Source organism: Pseudoliparis swirei, chromosome 7, assembly GCF_029220125.1.
Source record: "Pseudoliparis swirei isolate HS2019 ecotype Mariana Trench chromosome 7, NWPU_hadal_v1, whole genome shotgun sequence".
NCBI classification, from domain to species: Eukaryota; Metazoa; Chordata; class Actinopteri; order Perciformes; family Liparidae; genus Pseudoliparis; species Pseudoliparis swirei.
In genome coordinates this window covers 6,194,795-6,216,829 of record NC_079394.1, presented here as the reverse complement: position 1 = coordinate 6,216,829, position 22,035 = coordinate 6,194,795, and the positions used below count along the sequence as shown (strand labels likewise).

At 39.7% G+C, this 22,035-nt stretch overlaps 2 protein-coding genes across 2 annotated transcripts; both read right to left on the bottom strand.

Moving 5' to 3' along the window:
* Positions 1-801: 801 nt before the first annotated feature.
* Positions 802-12,016, bottom strand: tmc2b (transmembrane channel-like 2b). The gene is made up of 19 exons (XM_056418982.1): positions 11,959-12,016; positions 11,363-11,762; positions 10,046-10,189; positions 9,097-9,187; positions 8,929-9,010; positions 8,722-8,828; positions 8,521-8,619; positions 8,202-8,344; positions 6,482-6,629; positions 5,464-5,658; positions 5,166-5,345; positions 4,744-4,902; positions 4,418-4,546; positions 3,848-3,915; positions 3,380-3,619; positions 2,908-3,033; positions 1,851-1,929; positions 1,615-1,744; positions 802-1,515 (listed from the first exon to the last, which is right to left on the bottom strand). Exons 1-19 carry the CDS (start codon positions 11,993-11,995, stop codon positions 1,283-1,285), a joined length of 2,790 nt encoding a protein of 929 aa, XP_056274957.1. The 5' UTR covers positions 11,996-12,016; the 3' UTR covers positions 802-1,282.
* Positions 12,017-15,132: 3,116 nt separating this feature from the next.
* Positions 15,133-21,643, bottom strand: tmc1 (transmembrane channel-like 1). The gene is given in 19 exon segments (XM_056418983.1): positions 15,133-15,610; positions 15,709-15,844; positions 16,195-16,273; positions 16,410-16,535; positions 16,616-16,855; positions 16,948-17,015; positions 17,163-17,291; positions 18,016-18,168; positions 18,248-18,427; positions 19,598-19,792; positions 19,868-20,012; positions 20,097-20,123; positions 20,125-20,204; positions 20,306-20,404; positions 20,548-20,654; positions 20,779-20,860; positions 20,950-21,040; positions 21,170-21,352; positions 21,513-21,643. Coding segments are annotated over 19 exon segments (2,409 nt in total). The 5' UTR covers positions 21,575-21,643; the 3' UTR covers positions 15,133-15,383.
* Positions 21,644-22,035: the final 392 nt, after the last annotated feature.

Genomic DNA, 22,035 nt, shown 5'->3' with positions numbered 1-22,035 from the left:
AGGACATTAAAAACATCAGAGCACAGTTAAGACATCCCAATTAATTCATCTCCATCTATCCATATCTTTATATATATATATATATATATATATATATATATATATATATATATATATATATATATTATGTGGGAGTGGTCTGGTTTAGTGAGAAATAGTCCATATTGACAATGTTCAATGCAAATATATATACTATAAAAGTATGTATATATATATATGTATATATACACTTTTATCAAAGTATTATTATTCTTATTTTTATTATTAATAATATTAATAACATTTGGATAATCAAATACTCTTTGGTTAATTATTTTTGTATCTGTCAATTTTCAACTATTATTTATCTGTCAACTAATTTAATTCATTATTAATGACAGTCAGAAGTCAAGGCCGTCACCATCAAAATCTCACAAAAGAACTCATAATACCGTCATATCACATGGCTTACTTTTTCCTGTCTTTAATTCTCTGCCACCACAAAGCTTCAGATCCTCCAAACTAATTTTACAATAATCATATTGCACCTGGATATTTTGAAGGAATGATGTGCCACTCCATGAACATGTACTCCTGTCATTTCTCTTAAGATATACCTATTTTTACAATGTTGTGTCAATGTTGTGTCTCTTTCTCTTTATATTGCTGTTACAATACTGACTTTCATTTATCTGTTTTCCTCTAGTGTACTATTTCAGATGTATTCTGCAGTTTAGTGAACATCATGTGTATCAAGATAAGCTGTTTCTTCAAGAGCACTTTGCCAGAAAAGAATTATTTTAATAGTTGTCATACAAAAAATAGAATAGACATTTTACATACTATTTACATGGCTTTCCAAATGAAATTCATAAAACGTTTGACCCATATTAAGAACCTTTACACAGATTGCAATGCAGTACACATGATCATCTTTTTCATTTTTACATCTTGTTGTAGTACTTCCATTAATACACATAAAACAGTCATGGCTGTGTCTTTTCCTTTCCACACAATCCCAACTCATCTCCACCTTCAGTCTGAGGACATGAAGGGATTTGACTGTGGATGCTGCATTGTGCTGTTGCATTGATTATAGACTTTCTCAATGGTAAATTATACTCGATTACGTATTTGGCATGTTTTTAATAGTAAATATTCATAATTTTTCTCAGACAATCAATTACTTGTAAAGAATGTCAAGATATGATATTCTAGTGGCATCCTTCATATACTGTGTGACTGTGACTGCAGTTGTAATGTTAACAGATACTATTAGCGATGGTACATTTTAGTCCATGAATCATGACTCATTTCGCCTTGGAGGCCCACCGCGACCTCTTCCTCGACCGGGCCCAGGCCCAGGTTGAGGCCCCCTGGCATTCCCAGCAGGCCCTCTTCTTGGCCCCGGGCCATAGGTCACTGGAGCTCGGGGGTTTGGGGCAGCCAGTGACACATCCTTTTGCAGATTTACCTCTTTTGCCACTGCACCTGGCTTCATTTTGGGAGACTTGCTGCCCTTCGAGATTACAACATCTTAAAAGACAGATGGAGAGCAAGAAGAGTGGTGAGGACAATCGAATGCAACGTCCCTGATAGCATGTGCAATAAAGGAATCTATTTGTGTGTGTGTACCAGGTGAGAGTGGCTTTTCCTCAATGGGAGGTGGGATTAGAGACTTGTTTGGCAGCAGGTCCTCCAAGTCTATCATCACTTGATTAGTGCTGTCCTTGTTGTTCCTGCGGTTCTTCTCTTCGTCTCGCGCCTAAAGTGTTCAACCAGACAGTCATGTGTTTGATTAAATCTTGAACACAGGTAATATGGAGAAAAAAAAGAGGAAAACAAGGGGAGGAGAAAACACTCATTCTGACCATTTTCATCTTCTTTTTCAGGTCGATGTTTGCTTGTTGGTATCCCTTTGACACAGCATTCAGGTAGTAGAGGGCCAACCTGTTGTGCATTATTGGATTCACAGTACAACAGCTGAGACCACAGTCAGGCTACACACACAGGTCTGTAAATACTGAGATCACGCCCTCTAAGTTATATGACTTTGCTTGCTGCACTTTTACACCATATGTATATATTTGAATATTTTAGGTCCAAAAAGTAAAATGAGATTGAATAGGCCGCGTAGGATTTAGCTATGAATGGGTGCCCCCATGTGGTCGTATAGATAATCCCAGCAAGTCACTGGTTAGTTGGTCGTCCGTTCTCTCCCTTTCAGATTTGGGTTTTCTGGGAAAGATTCATGTCCCTTCAGCATCATAGTCTTGGATTGTGGTTCTCTCTCATCATTAGAATGTCCTTCATTGCTACTTTCAGAGATGACCTTCAATCTGACTTTATTCTGCCTCGACTTTTTATGTCAAATTTGGTTGCCACTTTCTTAACCCTCCTGTTAGCTTCGGGTCAATTTGACCCCATTCAATGTTTAACCCTCCTGTTACCTTTATATTTACTGACATATTTTACCCTTGGCGTCAATTTGACCCCAGCAATTAAAACCTCCAGAAAATGATTAGAATTAATATTGTTTTCCAAGTTTAAGTATGAGGTACTTTATGTTTGTTTGTTGATTACCTAAATAGCCCTTTAAATATATAAAAAAGTTGATATTTCTTATATGTTTGACACAGTGAAAAACAGCCTGGGGTCAAATTGACCCGAAAGAACACCGACATTAAACCTTGAATGGGGTCAAATTGACCCTAAGTTAACAGGAGGGTTAAACATTGAATGGGGTCAAATAAACCCTAAGGTAACAGGAGGGTTAAAGTGGTAACCTGGTCACCATAAGTGCCGAGCCCTGAATTTCATATCTACACCATTTGTGTTTGTAGCTTCAGGGGATGTCCCTTCAGCTCAATATGCCTCCTCAGCAGATCCAGCATACTGTCTTTCAGTTGATATTTGAATGATACCTACAGCATGAGGAGGACAGCAGGCAGGATGAGTCCGGGGTTTGTAGCATACGTAAAAATATTCCCGATGAAGGACGGTAGGTCCTGTTCTATACTCTCCATGACAACGTCATACATCTTATCCTGGCCACTGGGGGGTAAAACATGGATAAAATGCAATAATTGTATATCAATAAAAGGTATCCAAATGTGAGACAGTTTTACCGTGTTTAGGATCAAATGTGCTTGAGTGCGCTCTGCAAGCTACTGCAAAATGTATTTAAAGTACTAGTTTAATTCGAAGTAGTTAAATACTACCCACCACTGAGAATGAGCAACTGACAGACTGACACTGTAACTACTCAAATAGGTTTTGATAGATACGTTATATTCATTACATGACTACGTTTCTTTTAACCTTTTAACCTGCAGAAGAACTCATCATGAACAATGACACCACTCTAGTATCAGTCCTGCTGTCTCCATCTCTTACTGACCTGAATGGCCCACAGTCAAACGACGGGGACAAGGTCATGATGGCGTAGACAACAGGCAGCAGGCTGAGGAACAGCACAAGCAGCAACAGGCCCATGTAGAAGTTGTTGGACCGCGAAGCCTTGAAAACTCGCTCATGAGGAACATTACAGGACATCACTGCCCAGCACTGGTAGTACATTGAGGACAGGAGACGCAAAATGTTCAGACCCACCAGACCTGGAGCGTAAAATGCTCCCATCCTGAGGAAAAACACAGCAACATTATCTAAAAAAGATTGAATTATCAGCCAGCTTCTAAATAATCATCATGACGAAACTGAGTACTCTAATTTATGATTTAAAGTCATTAATTTGAATTACTTTAGCAATAGATAACATTCAAACAAATAGCACACACTATATGTCAGGGCAGGCACTTCATTATTAATTATTAGCACATTAGTGACAGAAACATAAGGAGTAATTCACCATATCATTCCTTGATTGAAGACAAGCCCCAGCACATTTCCACTGATGTCAAATTCCCCGTAAGAAGGCTGGAATCAACACAACGATATGATTATCACGCTCAAATTAATGAACAAGAAACAGTTTGATCACTTTGCATTAACACTCTCTTTCTCTTTCTCTCTCCCTCTTTAATTAAGTTCTCATTGCAGTGTCCTGTATCACTGGATGTTAGGGATCAGCTGTCCTGCCAGATGTCATTGTCTGGTATCAGGTTGACTTGGATCCAATAGGAACTGTGCTGTACTCAAACAGTGTTCAATAATATAGTTGAATGACATGGTAGCTATACAATGTTGGCATAAACGGTTACACCATCTTGAAATGCACCTTTGACCCCATGACCTCAGGCACATGCTGCAACTCAATCTTCACAGCACAAAAAAATAGCATGTGCAAAGTTTTGTTAAATCGGTAAACATGTAATATTATTGATTATTTACCTTATCAAACAGAAACCAAAAAAGAAACGTAATGTACACAGAGACACAGTGACCTATTATTAACATACACCACAAGTAGCCTACTCACAAATCCGGCTTCCAGGTCCCAGCACCAGCAGTAGTTAAGAAAGCGGACGATGACAGCTCTCAGAAAGTCGCCCACCAGGATGGTCAAATAGGTCACCTGAATGTCCGACACAACCAGCTTCACAAATCCCTACACAGCATCGGATACCGACGTAAAGAAGCAAAATAAATACAACAAATACAAACATACCGATTAATTCAAATGATTGGTCTCTTCTGTTTGATTAAACAGAGGGTAAAGTAAAGGGATGATGCTGCACACTGAGTGTTTACTACACCCATAATTTCTCATTCACCATTGGAAAACAGTATAATGCCACTACTGACTATTCCCACTGCATTCTCCCAGCAGGGTCCTCGGATGACGTCAGCTGGGGACACATTTGGAGGAGGCACATCTGTTGTATTGAAGTAGGAGCTGTAGTTGGCATAGTACTGGTTCAAAGCCCATATAGTGGCATTCCTGATGGACTTCTCTGTCTCCAGCTAAAGAATAAGAAATACATCAAAGCATATTCAAAGCAAAGCAAATCAAACTTTATATACGTACTACAATTCACACCCATAGAGTTATACAAAGTTTGCCGCCTTGATTTAAAGGAGTAGTTTCAGGGAATACTATTCACTTTCTGTTTGAGAGTTGGATGAGAAGCTCTATAACACTTTCCCATTATGTAAAAATGTTGCTTTAAAGGTATCTGCTGTCACAACATATGCAACAGGAAGAAACACACACACATCCATCGTACCTTTTCATTAACCTCATCAAACAGGGCAAACAGGAAGGTGTAGAGGTTTCCCAGGAAGAGGGCAAAGATTCGTCCTAGCTGCCACTTCAGGGCAATACGAGGGTGATAATCCTCCAATTCTGCAATGGTTTCAAACAGAGGAGGACAGACCAGCCCAAGCAGAGACATCACAAACTCCACCTGATACATTGGACAAGAGAGGGGAGTTACTGATCTCATTTTCACTCTCATTTTCAAGCAGAAATTCTCCCAAATCTCCTTGTGTTCTCTAAAGATTCCACGTTTAATGTCCACCTGCCTCGTTTTTTTCAAGCCACGAGAGTTTGGCTTGCTCCATTTTCGCAAAGTCTTGTGAACGTTTCACTACAAAGTAGATGAGGTATCCGCTGCCTCCAAGAGTGCATGTGATCAGGAAGTTTGCCAGAACCCTGAGGAAGCGTCGAAGATGGATGTTTTCCTCTTTCTGGTTCTCCTGTTCATCCACGATGGATTCCTACAGCAGGGTAAAATAAAAGTCAATATGAGGGAACACAGTTGTGATTACTTGAGATTTTAAACTTCTTATCCATTTGCAAACTGTAGCAGTTTTCACACATTACATTTTATTTAATCAACTATTGCAATGTTAAAAAAGTTGCTTCAGTGCATCTCTAAAAAAAGACCAAAACGACATAGGTCTACACATAATTACAAAATAGCAAACACGTAGGACGATAAATTGATAAAACCCTAAAGTGCTTTGTGCTACATTCGTATTAAAGTACAATTTGCTTTGTGAAGCTACCTTTCTACTTTCAACGTGTTGGTTGGCTGATGCTTGTTTTATCACTGAAGATGTGTGTCAAGTAGCAAACGGCCTCAGCTTATGTACTAATCCTTAAGCAAGATGTCCTACTTCTAAAACTCTTCAATCTCCTTCTGAAGGGGAGAGATTTGAAGAGAGAGGGGTCGGCGATCACCTTCCCAACGGGTTTCCAACTGTTCCCTTCTCAAGGACATTCAACACTATGAATGAGAAGACACTACGTAGTAGCTCAGTAGAATTTCAGTATCGACCCACGGCTTCGTCGTGGAACCGTCGTAACCACCCTCTGTTTACCCCCTGAGGTAAACACTGTTAGCTCTGTCAGCACTGTTGTCGTTAATTGCGCTGTTAGCACCGTTAGCTACTTGCCGAGCAGCCCAGGCGTCGCCATGTTGGGAGCTAATAGAAATGCTCTGACTTCCATTTTACAAGTAAATAACATAAGTAAATGTTTCCTTATGTTAAACTGCTTTTCTTCCAATAGACAACAAACGGACACACACCTGCTCACCTTGAAGCTGGTGGTAATGGAGGCGTACTTGTTGTCTGCAGTCTCTGGGTTTCCTATCAGGTAGTCCCAGCTGGTGAACATCTTCCAGCTGAAGGTGAATTCTCCCTCATCCGCCCCGTCACCGCCTTCATTTGAGTTACGAGCCATCCTGAGAAGACAAAATGACCACGTTAAAAATACACAGACATCACCATCTTCATGCACACATGTACACTACCGTTCAAAAGTTTGGGGTCATCCAGACAATTTCGTGTCTTCCATGAAAACTCACTTTTATTTATCAAATGAATTGAAAATTGAATGGAAAATATAGTCAAGACATTGACAAGGTTAGAAATAATGATTAATATTTGAAGTATTAACTTTGTTCTTCAAACTTCAAGCTCAAAGGAAGGCCAGTTGTATAGCTTATATCACCAGCATAACTGTTTTCAGCTGTGCTAACATAATTGCACAAGGGGTTTCTAATCAGATATTAAGTCTTCTAAGGCGATTAGCAAACACAATGTACCATTAGAACACTGGAGTGATAGTTGATGGAAATGGGCCTCTATACACCTCTGGAGATATTTCATTAGAAACCAGACGTTTCCACCTAGAATAGTCATTTACCACATTAACAATGTATAGTGTGTATTTTTGATTAATGTTATCTTTATTGAAAAAACAGTGCTTTTCTTTGAAAAATAAAGACATTTCTCAGTGACCCCAAACTTTTGAACGGTAGTGTATATCGACATCCAAGTAGCAGCTTTATTTAAACCTAAAGAGATTCACTTGTTTCATGATTAACAGTGTAATCAAGTATGTGATGAACAGCCACAACTCTAAATAATACAGGAAAGGAGAAATAAAGTCCATTGGTAATTTATCTCATTATAATATCTAATTATTTATAATAATTTCACAAGAGACAAATAAAATGTCTGAAGACCCATTCACATCTTATATGACACTATAAAGATAACTATAACGAAGCATAAGCATAAAGGTAGGCCTGAAGGACGCTCCAGTCAAAGGGTCACGTCAGACTGGAGGTCAGTTTGTAGTTTGGAGACATTCGTCTGCCTCCTGATGGCCATAAGGATGCAGATAAGAAAGTGAATGAATGGAGAGGACAGATGAATGACGACATGAGCAAGTTTTGTTTGGAGCTGTGTTTTCGTACTCAGTATCTCTATATATATTACAATATATACACTACCGTTCAAAAGTTTGGGATCACCCAGACAATTTCGTGTCTTCCATGAAAAATCACACTTTTATTTATCAAATGAATATAAAATATAGTCAAGACATTGACAAGGTTAGAAATAATGATTAATATTTGAAATATTAATTTTGTTCTACAAACTTCAAGCTCAAAGGAAGGCCAGTTGTATAGCTTATATCACCAGCATAACTGTTTTCAGCTGTACAGGTTTTCTAATCAGACATTAGTCTTCTAAGGCGATTAGCAAACACAATGTACCATTAGAACACTGGAGTGATAGTTGATGGAAATGGGCCTCTATACACCTATGGAGATATTTCATTAGAAACCAGACGTTTCCACCTAGAATAGTCATTTACCACATTAACAATGTATAGTGTGTATTTTTGATTAATGTTATCTTTATTGAAAAAACAGTGCTTTTCTTTGAAAAATAAAGACATTTCTAAGTGACCCCAAACTTTTGAACGGTAGTGTACATCTGATTGTTTGTGAGTCTTGCCTTACGTTCTTATGACAACCATCAGGCTGTACCCAAAGATGCCAACTCCCACCAGCAGGTATGACAGAGGGAGTCTAAACTTCAGCACCCCGATCGTACGATCGTTGTTGTAGTAGCCGTAGAACAAAAAGGAGTACTTGCAGAATCCCTGTTGATAAGATATTCAAGGATTACAATTTACAGACATGCATTACAACTATGCAAAGCGGTATTTAGAGTAACTTTCCCAAGTTTTTTATCAAGACTAAGAACAGATTCAAACATGGCAAATAAATGAGTCTACAGCCATATCAACGAACTGATGAATAAAGCTTAGATCCCTACTTCAAAGTCATTGAGCACAGAGAAGTCCATGGCTGTGTCCTGCTCCTCTCGGGGCACAGTTTTCCTGGGAATGGAGCCGTATGGTAGACCCATGAGAATCTAAACCGAAAAAAATGGAGGAGAGAAATGAGAGCTAAAAAACATGTACAATGTCCTAGTGTACCCAATATGCCCACTGTGCTAACATGAGGAAGGCTGTACCTCTGGCAGAACCACCAGGCCAAATATGAACCCAAACAGGACCATATTTAGTCCGTACATCCACCTCAGGAAAATAAAGTAGGATGCCACAGATGATCCAAAGTGACCTATGATCAAGAGAATACAGAACTTGACTTAGAAATGGGGTTGTATTGGAAACATTGAGGCTCATTGATTATTGGCCATTGATGTCAGAGCAGTACCAACTTTCTACGTCCTTTATCTTCCTCTCCCAGGGTATACAGGCTGTTTTGAAGTTTTCAAAGTCACGTTTAAACTTGATTTGTTTCTGAAATAAAATAGAAAAATGTAACTTCTCCACAATATCCTCCTCATTCTAAAGTTGTATTAAGTGTTGCAACATGAGCACATTACCTTGGCCATCATGACTTTGAATGCGTACAGCTTCCTTCCTTTTCCTTTTCCAAGAGCTCCTTCAAATTCTTCAACAAACTTCTGCGCCTCCCTGTTTGACCATTCAGGGAAAACATCCGTGAGATTAAATAAGCAACATACAAATGAAAAACCCACTCTATAAGCAATGACTTAATTAGTCAGTGGCAACAGGAACAACACGAAAAACGAAAGGTTTGGGATGATTTACTGATTGGTGGAGATACCTTAAGATAAGAGCATCAGAAAAAAGCAACAGGTCAGTTAGCTACAACATGGATTAAACGGTGTCAAGCTCATGAACAATTTAAGGCAGTTCACCTATCAGGTTTCTTACACTGATCTGTACATAGAGAAACACTATTACACTTTTAGCCCTTGCAAAGGCAGCTGATAATGCCTTCTCACACTGAGAGGGAGATAGCAAAACTACAGCCAGCTGTGTGGGTATGAGGTAGTAGTTGATCTGAGATTTACAACTGTATTCATCTGTCTTCTGTGCATCTCACAGGAGGGGGAACTTATATAGTTGAATAGTTGTGAATGTTGATGAACAAAGACTTGGATCTAATATTGTTTCCATAGTTTCCATAAAGGTTGTGTTTCCATAAAGGCTGTGTTTTGTGTTGTTTGTATTAGAATAAAGTGTATCCGAGAGTGTCATTATGTCGGAGTGTATCGGCTTCGATTTGCAATATATCAATACTGATAAACTGAAGTATAAAACCGCCAGCAATGCACATGTTTTGATGGTGAATGATCGACATCACATGACATGAGTGATGGTAAGCATTTAGGAAGGTGTTTCTAAGAAATAGTCAATGACCAAAAAAAGAGTAACAAACAAAAAAACATGAAGAACAAAATGCGCTCAACAAAAGTTGCAGTAATCACACATAAGCAGGCAGAGGATGTGAGTTTTTGTTTTTACTTGAGCAGCACAAGTCTCCTCTTCATGCGCCAGGGTTTGTTCTTCAACGTGGCGATTAGTTTCTTCTTCTCCTCTACCTGTTCCTTCAGGGCTGTGATCTCTCCCTCCGACAGCGATTCTTCACCAGAATCAGAGGAGGAAGAGCTGAAGAAGGGAAAGAGCTGTCACATGGCTTTAACAAGACACCACAGCAACCACATCGTAACCTCTTTTCAATTAGAGAAAAGCGTGTTTCTGACCTAATACCTATAACATGAATGGCATTCCCATGGCATTCCCATTGCCATTAGAGCGGAGGAGATGCAACTGTTTAAACACAGGGATAACATACGTTTTCAGGCTGTCACTCCTGGAAGGACATTTAATTTGCTTCATGAAGTGGGTGTAAAGTTCCAATGGTCAGTTTTGGAAAATTCTAGAGAGGGCCGGACACCGGCCATTTCTTTGATTTTTCTTTATGGCAGCATGCCTTGCCTTTTGTGGTCAAATTGACATTTAGAGTGCAATAATGCCAATATTTCTCCTTTTTTCATTTTACGCAGTGTAGCGAAACTTAGTGCGATCTAAATATAGGTAAATATGCCGAGCTCAGAGCAAGTGGCGCAGTATAAGGTTTTTGTAAAGTTATACACAAATTAAGTTATTGCATTACATTATTTAAATGACAAGGTTAGTGGGGCGGCTGTAGCTCAGTGGGGTAAGGGGTCGTTCTGCAACCCCAAGGTCATCGATTCGATCCCCGCTCTCCCCATTAGTTGCAAGTCGAAGTGTCCATGAGCAAGGCACTGAACCCCCAGTTGCTCCCCGGGCGCATCACTGCAGCCCACTGCTCCTTAATAACTAAGGATGGGTTAAATGCAGAGAATACATTTCATTGCCTCTGTGCATTGACAATAAATTGAATCCAATTCATCTGCTTTTTTACATTTAATATGCAGCCAAACACTCCCAATTAAAGAGGAGTCATATCTGGTGTCTCAGGATGTTTTGTCCTGTTGTCTTTACTTTAAGGCAGTGGCCTAAATAATGGATGAACAGATGAGACCAACCATCACAGAAGCCAAAAATCAGCAACCCGTGAACTTGTTCATCATGCTGCATGGTTGCTGATGGACATTTGGAGTTATTAGAGTATTCTATGTTGTAATAATATTGGACTAATTACACTGTTAATGTTTCGTTTCCCTGAACATATGCCACATAGCTTCTTATTACCATAAGTCTGCCCGAGGTCTGCAACAGACTGAATAAACAAAGCCCACATCGGTGTGCGGGGCGAGCGCATATGTGAGCGTTAGCTTTCAGAGAATACTGCACCTGCTCAACTTCCCATTCTTCTTTTTCTTGTCATTCTCACCGCCCATGTGCTTCCCTTGTTTCCCTTTAACATGTCCCCTCTTCTCCTTGTTCTGGTCCTCTTTCTCCTTTTTGGAAACGGTTGTCCCTCGCTTTTTCCTTTTCTCGCTGTCCTCTTCGCTCTCCTCGTCGCTCTCTTCCATAGCTTCCTTCCTGGAAGCTTTTAAACTTTTTCTTTTCACACTGCGGTTGTCTTCCTCATCCTCTTCATCGCTGTCCCGGGGCTTGGCCTTCTTCTTTCGTATTCTTTTCCTTGGTGCCTCATCCTCCTCATCCTCTTCATCCACCTCATGATCGCTGACTGGTTTGGATTTACGTTGCGGTTTGGCTCTTCTGTTTTTAGTCCTCCGCCTTGCCTCATCTGTAACAAAGTATATAAATAATCTGGAGAGGAATCCTTGAAGTTATTCCAATCAGTTTCCATAAAAGAGAAAACTTGGTCAAAAGTTGGAAGATGTAAAGAACGAGCATTAATTGTTTTCCATCACCACACTATGGAAAATCTGAAAGACAAACTCAATTGAACTGTTTCTCCGATGAAAAGCAAACAAACTCACCTTCACTTCCACTGTCTGATACAACATCAATTTCCATCTCAACTGGAAACAAACAGAAAAAAACACAAATGTTAGGGGATTCATCTCAACAAAATATATTTACCACTAAACAATTTACTTTTATTTAGTCATTATCAATATAATCAAAAAGTGAACATTACATTTTTTTAGAAACAATTAAAGACAGCTCAAAATGAATATAATAATAATAATAATATTATTATTATGAGCGTTATTATATGTTTACCTTCTTCAACCTTGATTGCAGCATTGTTTTTTCTCTTTGGAGGCATTTTGCTGCATCTCTAAAGGTTATTTCCTGCAGTTAGTCCTCTGCTCGTTGTCTCCTCTTCATCCATGAGTCACTTGGTGCGAGGGGCTTTTGCACTTGTGAAGGTACTGTCAGAAAACCAGGATACAACCCCACCTCTCCCCCCCCCCCCCCCCCACACACACACACACACACTAATCACTAATACATGCATGCAGGAACAGGTGCTCTTCTGTTTACGCTGTTCAAAGACCCGGCTCCTTGGCAACCGTCGGAGACAACACAGTTCAATAGATGATAATCAGGTTGCAGGGAGAAAACATGATCAGACAATGGACTTATCTATCAGAATGCTAATTGTTTTTCTCTGGAGCAATTGGATCTTAAATACAGTGTAATCCTAAAGTTTATTCCAATTGAATAATGGTGAATAATTTGTCTCGTTGTCATTAAATGTGTGTGATCATATGAGGAAACAATGCACCAAACACGAATGATTGGACATTTGCCATCACTCAGTTGTGAGCCAGAAAAGAGACACCAGAGCAAATGTTGACATAAAGGTCAGGCCCTCATTAAAGTTAGATGAAAGCTTAAGTAATCCTGAGTGGAAAGTGAAACAAGTCACTGTATTTAAATACTCTGCAGAGCCTCTGTGGGAGTACAGAGCAAACTGAACACACAAGAGTAACTCCAGTAATTCTGAAACTAACAGGCGTTTATTAAAGAGACAAGTCTGTTCGTTTTACGAGTTGTTTATTAAAGGTTATAGGTTCACACTTGTTCAAGTCTACCATACAAACAATATTCACAAGCCCAAATGTACATTAAAAGACCTCACGTACAGAAATAAATCACAAGTCACAGTCTTTTCAGTATGAACTTGTGTTTTTTGTGTTCCAGAGTAGCTAAACAAGGACACACTGTACAAAGACTGACCATCATCCATTGTTTGAGGGCAGACTTTAAAAAGATGACTTATCCTTTCATTAACAGCTAGAAATGAGGACTGAGGGATGAACAATGCTGCCTATGCCCCTATTATGTGTTTCAACCTGTGTAGTTATGGTCCAATGCTTGAATAATACAGGAGGAAACAGGAGATGTGTGCTGCTGCTAACAGAGAGAGACACATACTTCCATAGTTATATGCATGCTGGCTTACCTGTTCCTGAAAAACCAGCTAAGCCCTCGGGTTTGCAGCTTTTCATGTCCTCATCCAGCTCCTTCTCTCACTCCTTCCCTCCATTCCAGCAACCAATTCAATATTCCTCTCCATCCTTTCTTCTGACTACACTGGATTGAGGTTTACAGAATCTCTTAATGCATTTATACCTAAGATCCATGACAATGTGTGTCTATAACTTTCCACAAGTTCACGCTCTGGGACAACTTTTGTTCTCTAAAGCATTGTACACAATGTCCCAGCTGTCAAATCAGTGCTTGAAGCGGCGCAACGTCTCTATTCTCCCTTCAACGTTAGTGAATAGGATATGTCCATCAAGATACAGTCGGCCTTGAGATATCCGGTAATGTGTCCCCCGTCATGGTTCAGTTTTCTGCTACACTGTACACCAGCATGCAGGGAGACTGGGATGGAGCCAAAACACAACTCCAGTGACAGGGTGACACAGCGGGCATCAGGGAATTGGTAACTGAATAAATAGGAGGGAGGCAGGTTATGATTGTGTCTCCAGATAAGATGGAGGCTTTATAAACTAATGTGATTGACATTTCTTGGCCCACGATGAAAGAAGAAAGCATAGAGATGTATTCCATCCCCTAGTTCTCAAATAGCTGCAGAGATTAATACTTAATGCATTTGTCATGAATTCATTATTAGCATCAAAGGAAGTGGATTTGATTGGCACTGAAATGCAATGACAGTAGCACTATGAGCTTGTTGACTTGTTGTCTTAAATGATTTAGACACAACAATTATTCCTCAATGACAACCCTTACATTGCCTATCTTGAATTTCAAGTGAACAAGAATTTGAATGACCATTAAGATATATGATTAACAAAGTTTCACTAATGAGGCAACACTATTACTTTTACGTGTGACTGACAGGTTGATTGACAGGCGCACAGATTAGACTCAGCTGCTGGGACACTGGATATGACCATATGGTTATAAGATAACACGACGCATGATACATGATGAAGTGAATGGGATTACACTGACAGCTCAAATCTGAATCCTTGAAACAGATTGAAATTGTTCCACTTATGTCCGGAAAAAGAATAGTCTGACACTCTTAATGTGTGTTTTCCAAGTTCAGAGCAGTGTATCACGTCATTACATAATGGCTGTAAAGTTGAGTCTAAGTTCAGCCAGTGATGAATTAGAGATCCATTTGAGCCTTGCTAGGTTAAGTGGCCTCCATGTCTAATGAATTGTTTCATGGTTTGGCACAGTCACAGGTCTAGGTGCACTTGTGCCCAGTGTCTGAGTTTAAAGAAGAGAAAAATACATGTCAGTGTGATTTTACATGATTGGAATTTTGAATCGAACTAATCTGTTAGGAAACTGAAAGATCAATTAAACTATATAGTTAAAATAGGATAATTGCATGCGATGTCATCTTCTATGAAAAAAGATTTGTAGAATTAATCAAAAAGAAATTAATACAATTTAGAAATACATCATGTCTAGCCCTGATTTCTCCACCATGCCTTTAAGTGCTGATGAGTTGCTGTAATATCAAAGATCAGGCCAAGCAGAGCTAATATGGAGACCTCTGTAAACTGCCATCTGCACACCTTAACTACATTATAGCATAAAAAAACACGAACAGTTTCCCCATTTTGTATGCTGCATACAAGGAAAATTTTCACTTTATTTCAATTTCAAATAAATTTACATTAAAATGTTGTATTTACTAATTTATGGATCAGTAGTTTCAAAAGACACGTGACGCATTTCCGAAGTGTAATTCAACATAGAAAGGAAATACGATTGTGTTCTTTTTAACGTTTATTTGGTTAAAAAAATGCAACAACTACTCATTGAAATGTTTGCTGCTTTTTCTATTATCATGAACACAATTTAAAAAAGAAAATGTGCTCCAACTGACTAACTTCCCATTATGTGATTTTCTCCATGTGCTTGATTTTGAGTAACATCTGCTGACAAAATCATTTGCATTCCCTTAGTGTCTCTGCAGACGCGGCACCCTCTGCCTCCTCGGTTCGCTTTGCCGAGGGAAACCGGGCAGGTACCCAGGAGCCCCATGGTTACCATGGTGATAGGCCCTGGGGACAGGGGCTCTGGTGGCTGAAAGCTGGCCTTCTTGGTCTCGACCTGGAGGAGGAACGTTGCGTCCCTTCTTACCGTGATATAGCCTCCGACTACTACTGTGGTCTTCTTCTTCTTCATCTGCTGGATAAGAAGATATGGCAAGAGAAATGTTTCACGTATTAATCGTACCGATACAGAATTCTGTTTTTTTATTGTCTAGAATAAAAAGGCCTCACCCGCTTGGTCTTGTAGTGAAGAATCGTTGTTCTTTTGTTGCTCTGCAGTCTGCGATGAGGCTTTTCTGGCTTCTTCTAGATCCATTTGTGCCTTCAGCGCTGCCAGTTTGTTCTTTTTCTTATTCTCTTCATTTTGCTTGCAAAGAACAGAAAATAAATGATTATAAAATACGACTTAAGAAACCACAGTAGGATGTAGAAATGTAGAATAAGGCATACATAAATGTGCATCAGTTGCTATATTGCTTTTATTCAACTGCTGACTCTTTGGACAGAGAGGAGCAGTTCCTCTGCTGCCTTCTGTTGGACTGATGATACTAATACAACTACTGCGGCCACAGGCGCCAGAGGACTCAGGCTGTGCATCTACACACTGTCGGCAAGTTTGAAAGCTGATTAAAAAAACTTGAGTAATTCTCGCATATCTAAAAGCAAATTAAAGCCAGAGGGCTGGATAAGATAGGTGAAAAACTAATTTTGGGTTACCGTTTGTAGTTTTTTCTTCAGCTCCACATTAGCTTCTTTGTAGCTTTTGGATGTGGATTGCAAGTAATAAATGGTCAGTCTGAAAGATTAGAAAACACGTTATTACCAACAAATAACCTTAAACTTTACTCCTTAAAGAAAGTGATGACAACGTGGTCATGTAGTTTAACTCAAGCTGTGCTGAAGAATATTCATGCAGTCTGCTGTTGACTCACACCATAAGCAATATGAAGGGTAGCACCAGTCCAGGGTTGGATGCATAGCTGAACACTTTACCAAACCAGGCAGGGAAGTCCATCTCAAGAGTCTCCTGGATCACATCAAACATATGATTTTTCCCACTAAGGACAAGAGAATGATTGTGACAGAAGGTCAAGTAACCAAATTGAAAATGCCAGGTCCCTTGAACAAGCATCCTTACCTGAAGGGTCCACAGTCAAAGGAAGGGGGGATGGTGACGATAGTGTAGATGGCGGGCAGAGTGGACAGGAAGAGAATGACCAGCAGCATGGCCATGGAGAAGTTATTGGAGCCAGAGGCCTTGAAGACCCTTTCCTGCGGCACATTGCAGCACATCACGGCCCAGCACTGCAGGTACATGGACACGTGGAGCCGGAGGACGTTCAGGGCAGGCAGGCAGGGGGCATAGAAAGCCCCCATCCTGGAGGAACAGATTAGGCAAAACACTCAATGGAGGACTGACTGAAAGTGCTATTCATCGTCACCCTTTACACTTGCTGATTGTTTTCTCACCAAATCATTCCTTGATTAAAGATTAGGCCCAGTACGTTCCCACTGACATCAAACTCAGAGTAGGACGGCTTTCACAAACGACACAAGAAAGACATGACTCATATAGCCAACATTTAAATTCATTCATTCATTTTTCACGTGTAGTCACAAATACACACTTAGACATACAATTGTAGGGGAACAGTCACTGGAATCAATTTGAATAGATGACTCACAAATCCGGCCTCAAGGTCCCAACACCAGCAGTAGTTGAGGAAACGAACAAGCACGGCTCTCAGGAAGTCACCGATCAGCAGCGTGATGTAGGTTGTCATGGTATCAGATATGATCAGTCGAACAAACTCCTGCAAAGGATAAAGCAATCATACAAATAATGCATGTGCATATTAAATATAATGCAATGAATAGTTTCAAAGAAAGAATACTAAATGGTTTCCTAACTTGATGTTGGTGGTCACATTACAGAGGTTATACATTTTGATTTTACCATTTTATCACTTTGTATGTGTCTCAATATTTTAAAAGTATGTTCAGGTTAGTTTACCATTGTGTAAACGTTTCATATGTAAGATATGAAACAGCACTTTATGTCCTCCCGAACATAAAATACACAATCATTTAATTTTAATGCAAACCGTAAATATTTTTAACATAACTTATTTTTCCATTATTTCTGTATTCAAGCAAATGTAATCAATATATGGTGACCCAACATTGTCAGTGTTAAATTAATAAATTGTGACATAATCCAGTAAAAAATATCTTTTTAAAATGTCTGTCTACTCATTAATACCAAATCAAAAGCCTAGCAATCACATAACTGCCCCTTCTGTGTTTCTGAAATTATTAAATGTAAATATAAAGATAAAAGGTCCTGATACTGAGCTTGAAAAAAATTATCTATTAAAACAATTACAATTTAATGTAAAAATTACATATTTAGTTTGTATATGGAAATTCAAAATGCTCTAAATTTGTATTTAATATTGATCACTTTTGGTATCCATACCTTTATTCTGTTAAAAAAGTTACATAATAAAATACATACTAGTTTACATGCACACTGACCTGGCCCACCATGGTCTCCCAGCAGGGCCCTCTCGGCACATCAGCAGGCTGGAAAGTAACGGGTGGAGCGGTGTTATTTTCTGACACTGTACCGTTGTAAAGACTGGCTTCCCACGTGGTTATATTAAACTTAATGATCTTTTCCTCTTCCCTCTGCAACACATATACACACCACAGGTCAATACTATATACTTATAAAGTATCCTACATGTCTCTGTGCTGTGTTTCTCACTTTGAGGTTGATCTCATCCATGAGTGCAATGATGAAGGTGTAGAGATTTCCCAAGAAGAGGGCAAAGATGCGACCCAGCTGCCACTGTAGGGCCACACAAGGGTGATAGTTCTCCAGGGCGCTAATGACATCAAATAGCATGGGGCAGAACATCCCCAGCAAGGACATGACTATATTCACCTGAGAAACACACATTTAGAGTAATGAATGTTGTTAAAGTTGTGTTTTTCCTGCTAAAACAATACCCAAAAGGTCAGTATGCCAGCTGCTCAGGCTTTTAAACCATGTATATGTCACAGGTTTGTCACGGGGTGAGGCTCAGGTGCAGAGAAACAGGCTGGACTTCAGGTTAGAGTGAAAGAAAAACACACTTTACTTCAAGAAAAGGCATAACACAAAAAAAGGCTTGAAAGCAACTACCAAAAAACACTAGGAATCACATGTGGACAAAGACAGGGAGTTGATCATTGAAACAGGGACACTACGAGACAGAGATAAAGACAACAAACCGACAGCAGACAAGGGAAAGACTTGCACTATATAGAGGGGAAAACACAGGTGTATGGCATGATACAATCAGGGCGACAGAGGAGTGGCTGAGGGCAGGTGAATGGAATTAACCAATCAAGGAGACAGGAGTGGCTGAGGGCAGGTGCAGGTAATGAACAATCAAGACAGAGGAGACACAGAGGAGACGGAGGAGAAACAGAGGAGACAGGGGAAACGGAACGGGGCGTTACAGTATCACATGTAGAACATGCTCAACATGCATTTACACTACCATTCAAAAGTTTGGGGTCACTTAGAAATGTCTTTATTTTTCAAAGAAAAGCACTGTTTTTTCAATAAAGATAACATTCAATTAATCAAAAATACACACTATACATTGTTAATGTGGTAAATGACTATTCTAGGTGGAAGTGTCTGGTTTATAATGAAATATCTCCAGAGGTGTAAAGAGGCCCATTTCCATCAACTATCACTCCAGTGTTCTAATGGTACATTGTGTTTGCTAATCGCCTTAGAAGACTAATGTCTGATTAGAAAACCCTTGTGCAATTATGCTAGCACAGCTGAAAACAGTTATGCTGGTGATATAAGCTATAACTGGCCTTCCTTTGAGCTTGAAGTTTTTAGAACAAAATTAATTCTTCAAATATTAATCATTATTTCTAACCTTGTCAATGTCTTGACTATATGTTCTATGAAATGTTCAATTCATTTGATAAATAAAAGTGTGAGTTTTCATGGAAGACACGAAATTGTCTGGGTGACCCCAAACTTTTGAACGGTAGTGTATGTATCTATTTATGTCTCTTTTATTCTCTTCCTCCTATTTCTCATTGCTACCTCATTCCTTTCCCACCAGGTGTGATTCTCAAGTCCATCAAGGGCAAACTTCTGAGAGCGGCGCACTACGAAGTAGATGAGGTATCCACTTCCTGCTAAGCAGCACAAGACCAGGAAGTTGGCCAGCACTCGCAGAAAACGAGTCAGATGAATGTTGTCATCCTTTCGGCTCTCCTGTTCCTCTAAGATTGCTTCCTGCAGAGGTAGAAGGATCAAAGATATAGATGAATGTGATGGCATCAGTCGCTATATTGTATGAGCTATACTGACCTTGAAACTGGTGGTGATGGAGGCAAACTTATTGTCTGCAGTTTCAGGGTTTCCTATCAAGTAGTCCCAGCTGGTGAACATTTTCCATTTAAAATTGAAGCTGTTATCATCTCCGACCCCCGACTCATTTGCATTACGGGCCATCCTTTAACCAGAAACATTAACAAATTCAGTAAAACATTGTGCCCAAAGGAGATTAATCATTTGTATGCATTCATAATGAACGTACGTTCTTATAACCACCATATAGCTATAGAGGCAGACGGAACTTGAGCCAGCCAACGGCTCGCTGGTTGTTGTAATAACCGTAGAAGAGTACTGAGTACTGAGCGTAACCCTGTGGATGTACATTTTTGCTGAGGTGATATGCAACTAAGACTGCATTATTATTATTCACACAGGCCTAAAGATTGAAGTGAATGTAAAGATGCAACTGACTTTAAAGTCCCATAAGACAGCAAAGTCCATGGCACTGGTTGCCTCAGCCCTGGGGACAGTCTTTCGTGGGATGGTGCCATAGGGCCTCCCCATTAATGCCTGTTGGAAATAAGCATGGAAGCAAGGAGGGTTACTGGAGAAAAAAAACTCAGCAGACAGAATGAACAGAGCAAAATGTGAAAGCAAAACTGCAGACACAATACTCGGAATTTTTTTTTTTTTTTTAATGCCATGTACAGTACCTCTGGCACCATAACCAGGCCAAAGGTCAGACAAAATATGATCATGTTGATGCCATACATGCACCTCAGAAAGATAAAGTAAGAGGCAACTGAGGAGCCAAAATGACCTGAGAGGCAGAGGGAATAAATAAGAGGATGATTGTGACACCAGTAATAGACTTTAAAGTCTTGAATACTATGAAATGAAGTTTTTTAATATGAAGAAAAAAACATAAAATAGACCAAACTTACTTTCAATCTCCTTGATTTTCATCTCCCATGGAATACAAGCAGTTTTGAAATTGTCAAAGTCCCGTTGAAACTTCATCCATTTCTACAAAAGAAATATAATTCCCAAAAGCCTGCATTATATATTCAATAGAATTATTTAAATAACTATATAAATATATATTGGTTCCTTACGTTGGCCATCATGACCTTGTATGCGTAGAGCTTCCTGCCTTTCCCTTTTCCTAAAGCCACCTCGTATTTCTCCACAAACTCCTGAGACTCCCTTCGAGGAAGAAGATGATTTGATGTGAAGCAGAGGCCACATGTTGCGTTACAGCTGATCATCAGGAGATTCAGACGTTTCAGGATCCTAATTCAAAGTGCATGTCGATGAAAACATGAGTGATTTTACCATAAAGTCACACATTTCTTTTTCATTGGCCAAGGTTTTCCCCTCAACACTTGGATCAGTTTCTTTCTCTCGTCCACGGCCCCCTTCAGCTTCTCCAGCTCCACCGATGATAGAGACTCTGGCCTCGCCTCCACCTCCTCATTGTCCTCTTCATCATTGTCCTCCTCCTCACTTGGCTCTGAACTATGGCATAGAAGATGTGTTTAATGTCTTTTCAGCTTTCTTGTGTGCCTGACATAAGAGTTTGAAAAAGACCTTCTGTAATTCTGCAGAATGGGAAGAGTATAATGTTTTTTCTCAGCAGTAAATTACAGATATGGTTCATTTGTTGGATAATATTTACCTTGTTTCAACGACCTTCTTGTGCTTTTTTCTCTTCACTTCCTGTGCTTTCTCTTCCACCATACGTTTTCTTCCATCGTCTCTTGCTTCTTTTTTGGCACTGCCATGTTTTCCTTTTCTCTTGGCATGTCTTTCTTTACCTTCTCCCTCCACCTCCTCCACCTCCTCCACTTCCACCTCCAGCTCCTCCTCCATTTTTCTTGTTTTCTCATTGTTTAGGTGCTTCCTTGTTTTTGATTTACCACTTTTTATTTTGGGCTGAAGCTCCTCATCCCTCTCCTCATCCCTCGCTCTCCCTTTGTCATCGTGATCACTCCTTGTTCTCCTTCTCCTGCCCCTTTCTCTTCTCTCATGCCTGGCCTGTGATTCCTCCTCCCCTTCCTCTGCTCTAGATGGTCTTTTACTTCTCCCATTTCTCTTCTTCCGTCTCTCTCGATCACCATCGCTTCTTTTTGCTCTGTGTCGTTCCCTCTCACGGTCCCCTTGAAAAGTAGAAACTTCAATCTCATCAACTCGTAAAAATT

Excerpts from the sequence above, each read along its gene's own strand:
- tmc2b (XM_056418982.1), bottom strand. The coding sequence starts at position 11,995 with ATGGAAATTGATGTTGTATCAGACAGTGGAAGTGAAG. Across the intron at positions 8,345-8,520 it reads CTGTGCTCAATGACTTTGAA|GGATTCTGCAAGTACTCCTT; the intron begins GTAGGGATCTAA and ends TCTTATCAACAG. Across the intron at positions 6,630-8,201 it reads CTGATGGTTGTCATAAGAAC|GATGGCTCGTAACTCAAATG; the intron begins GTAAGGCAAGAC and ends TTGTCTTCTCAG.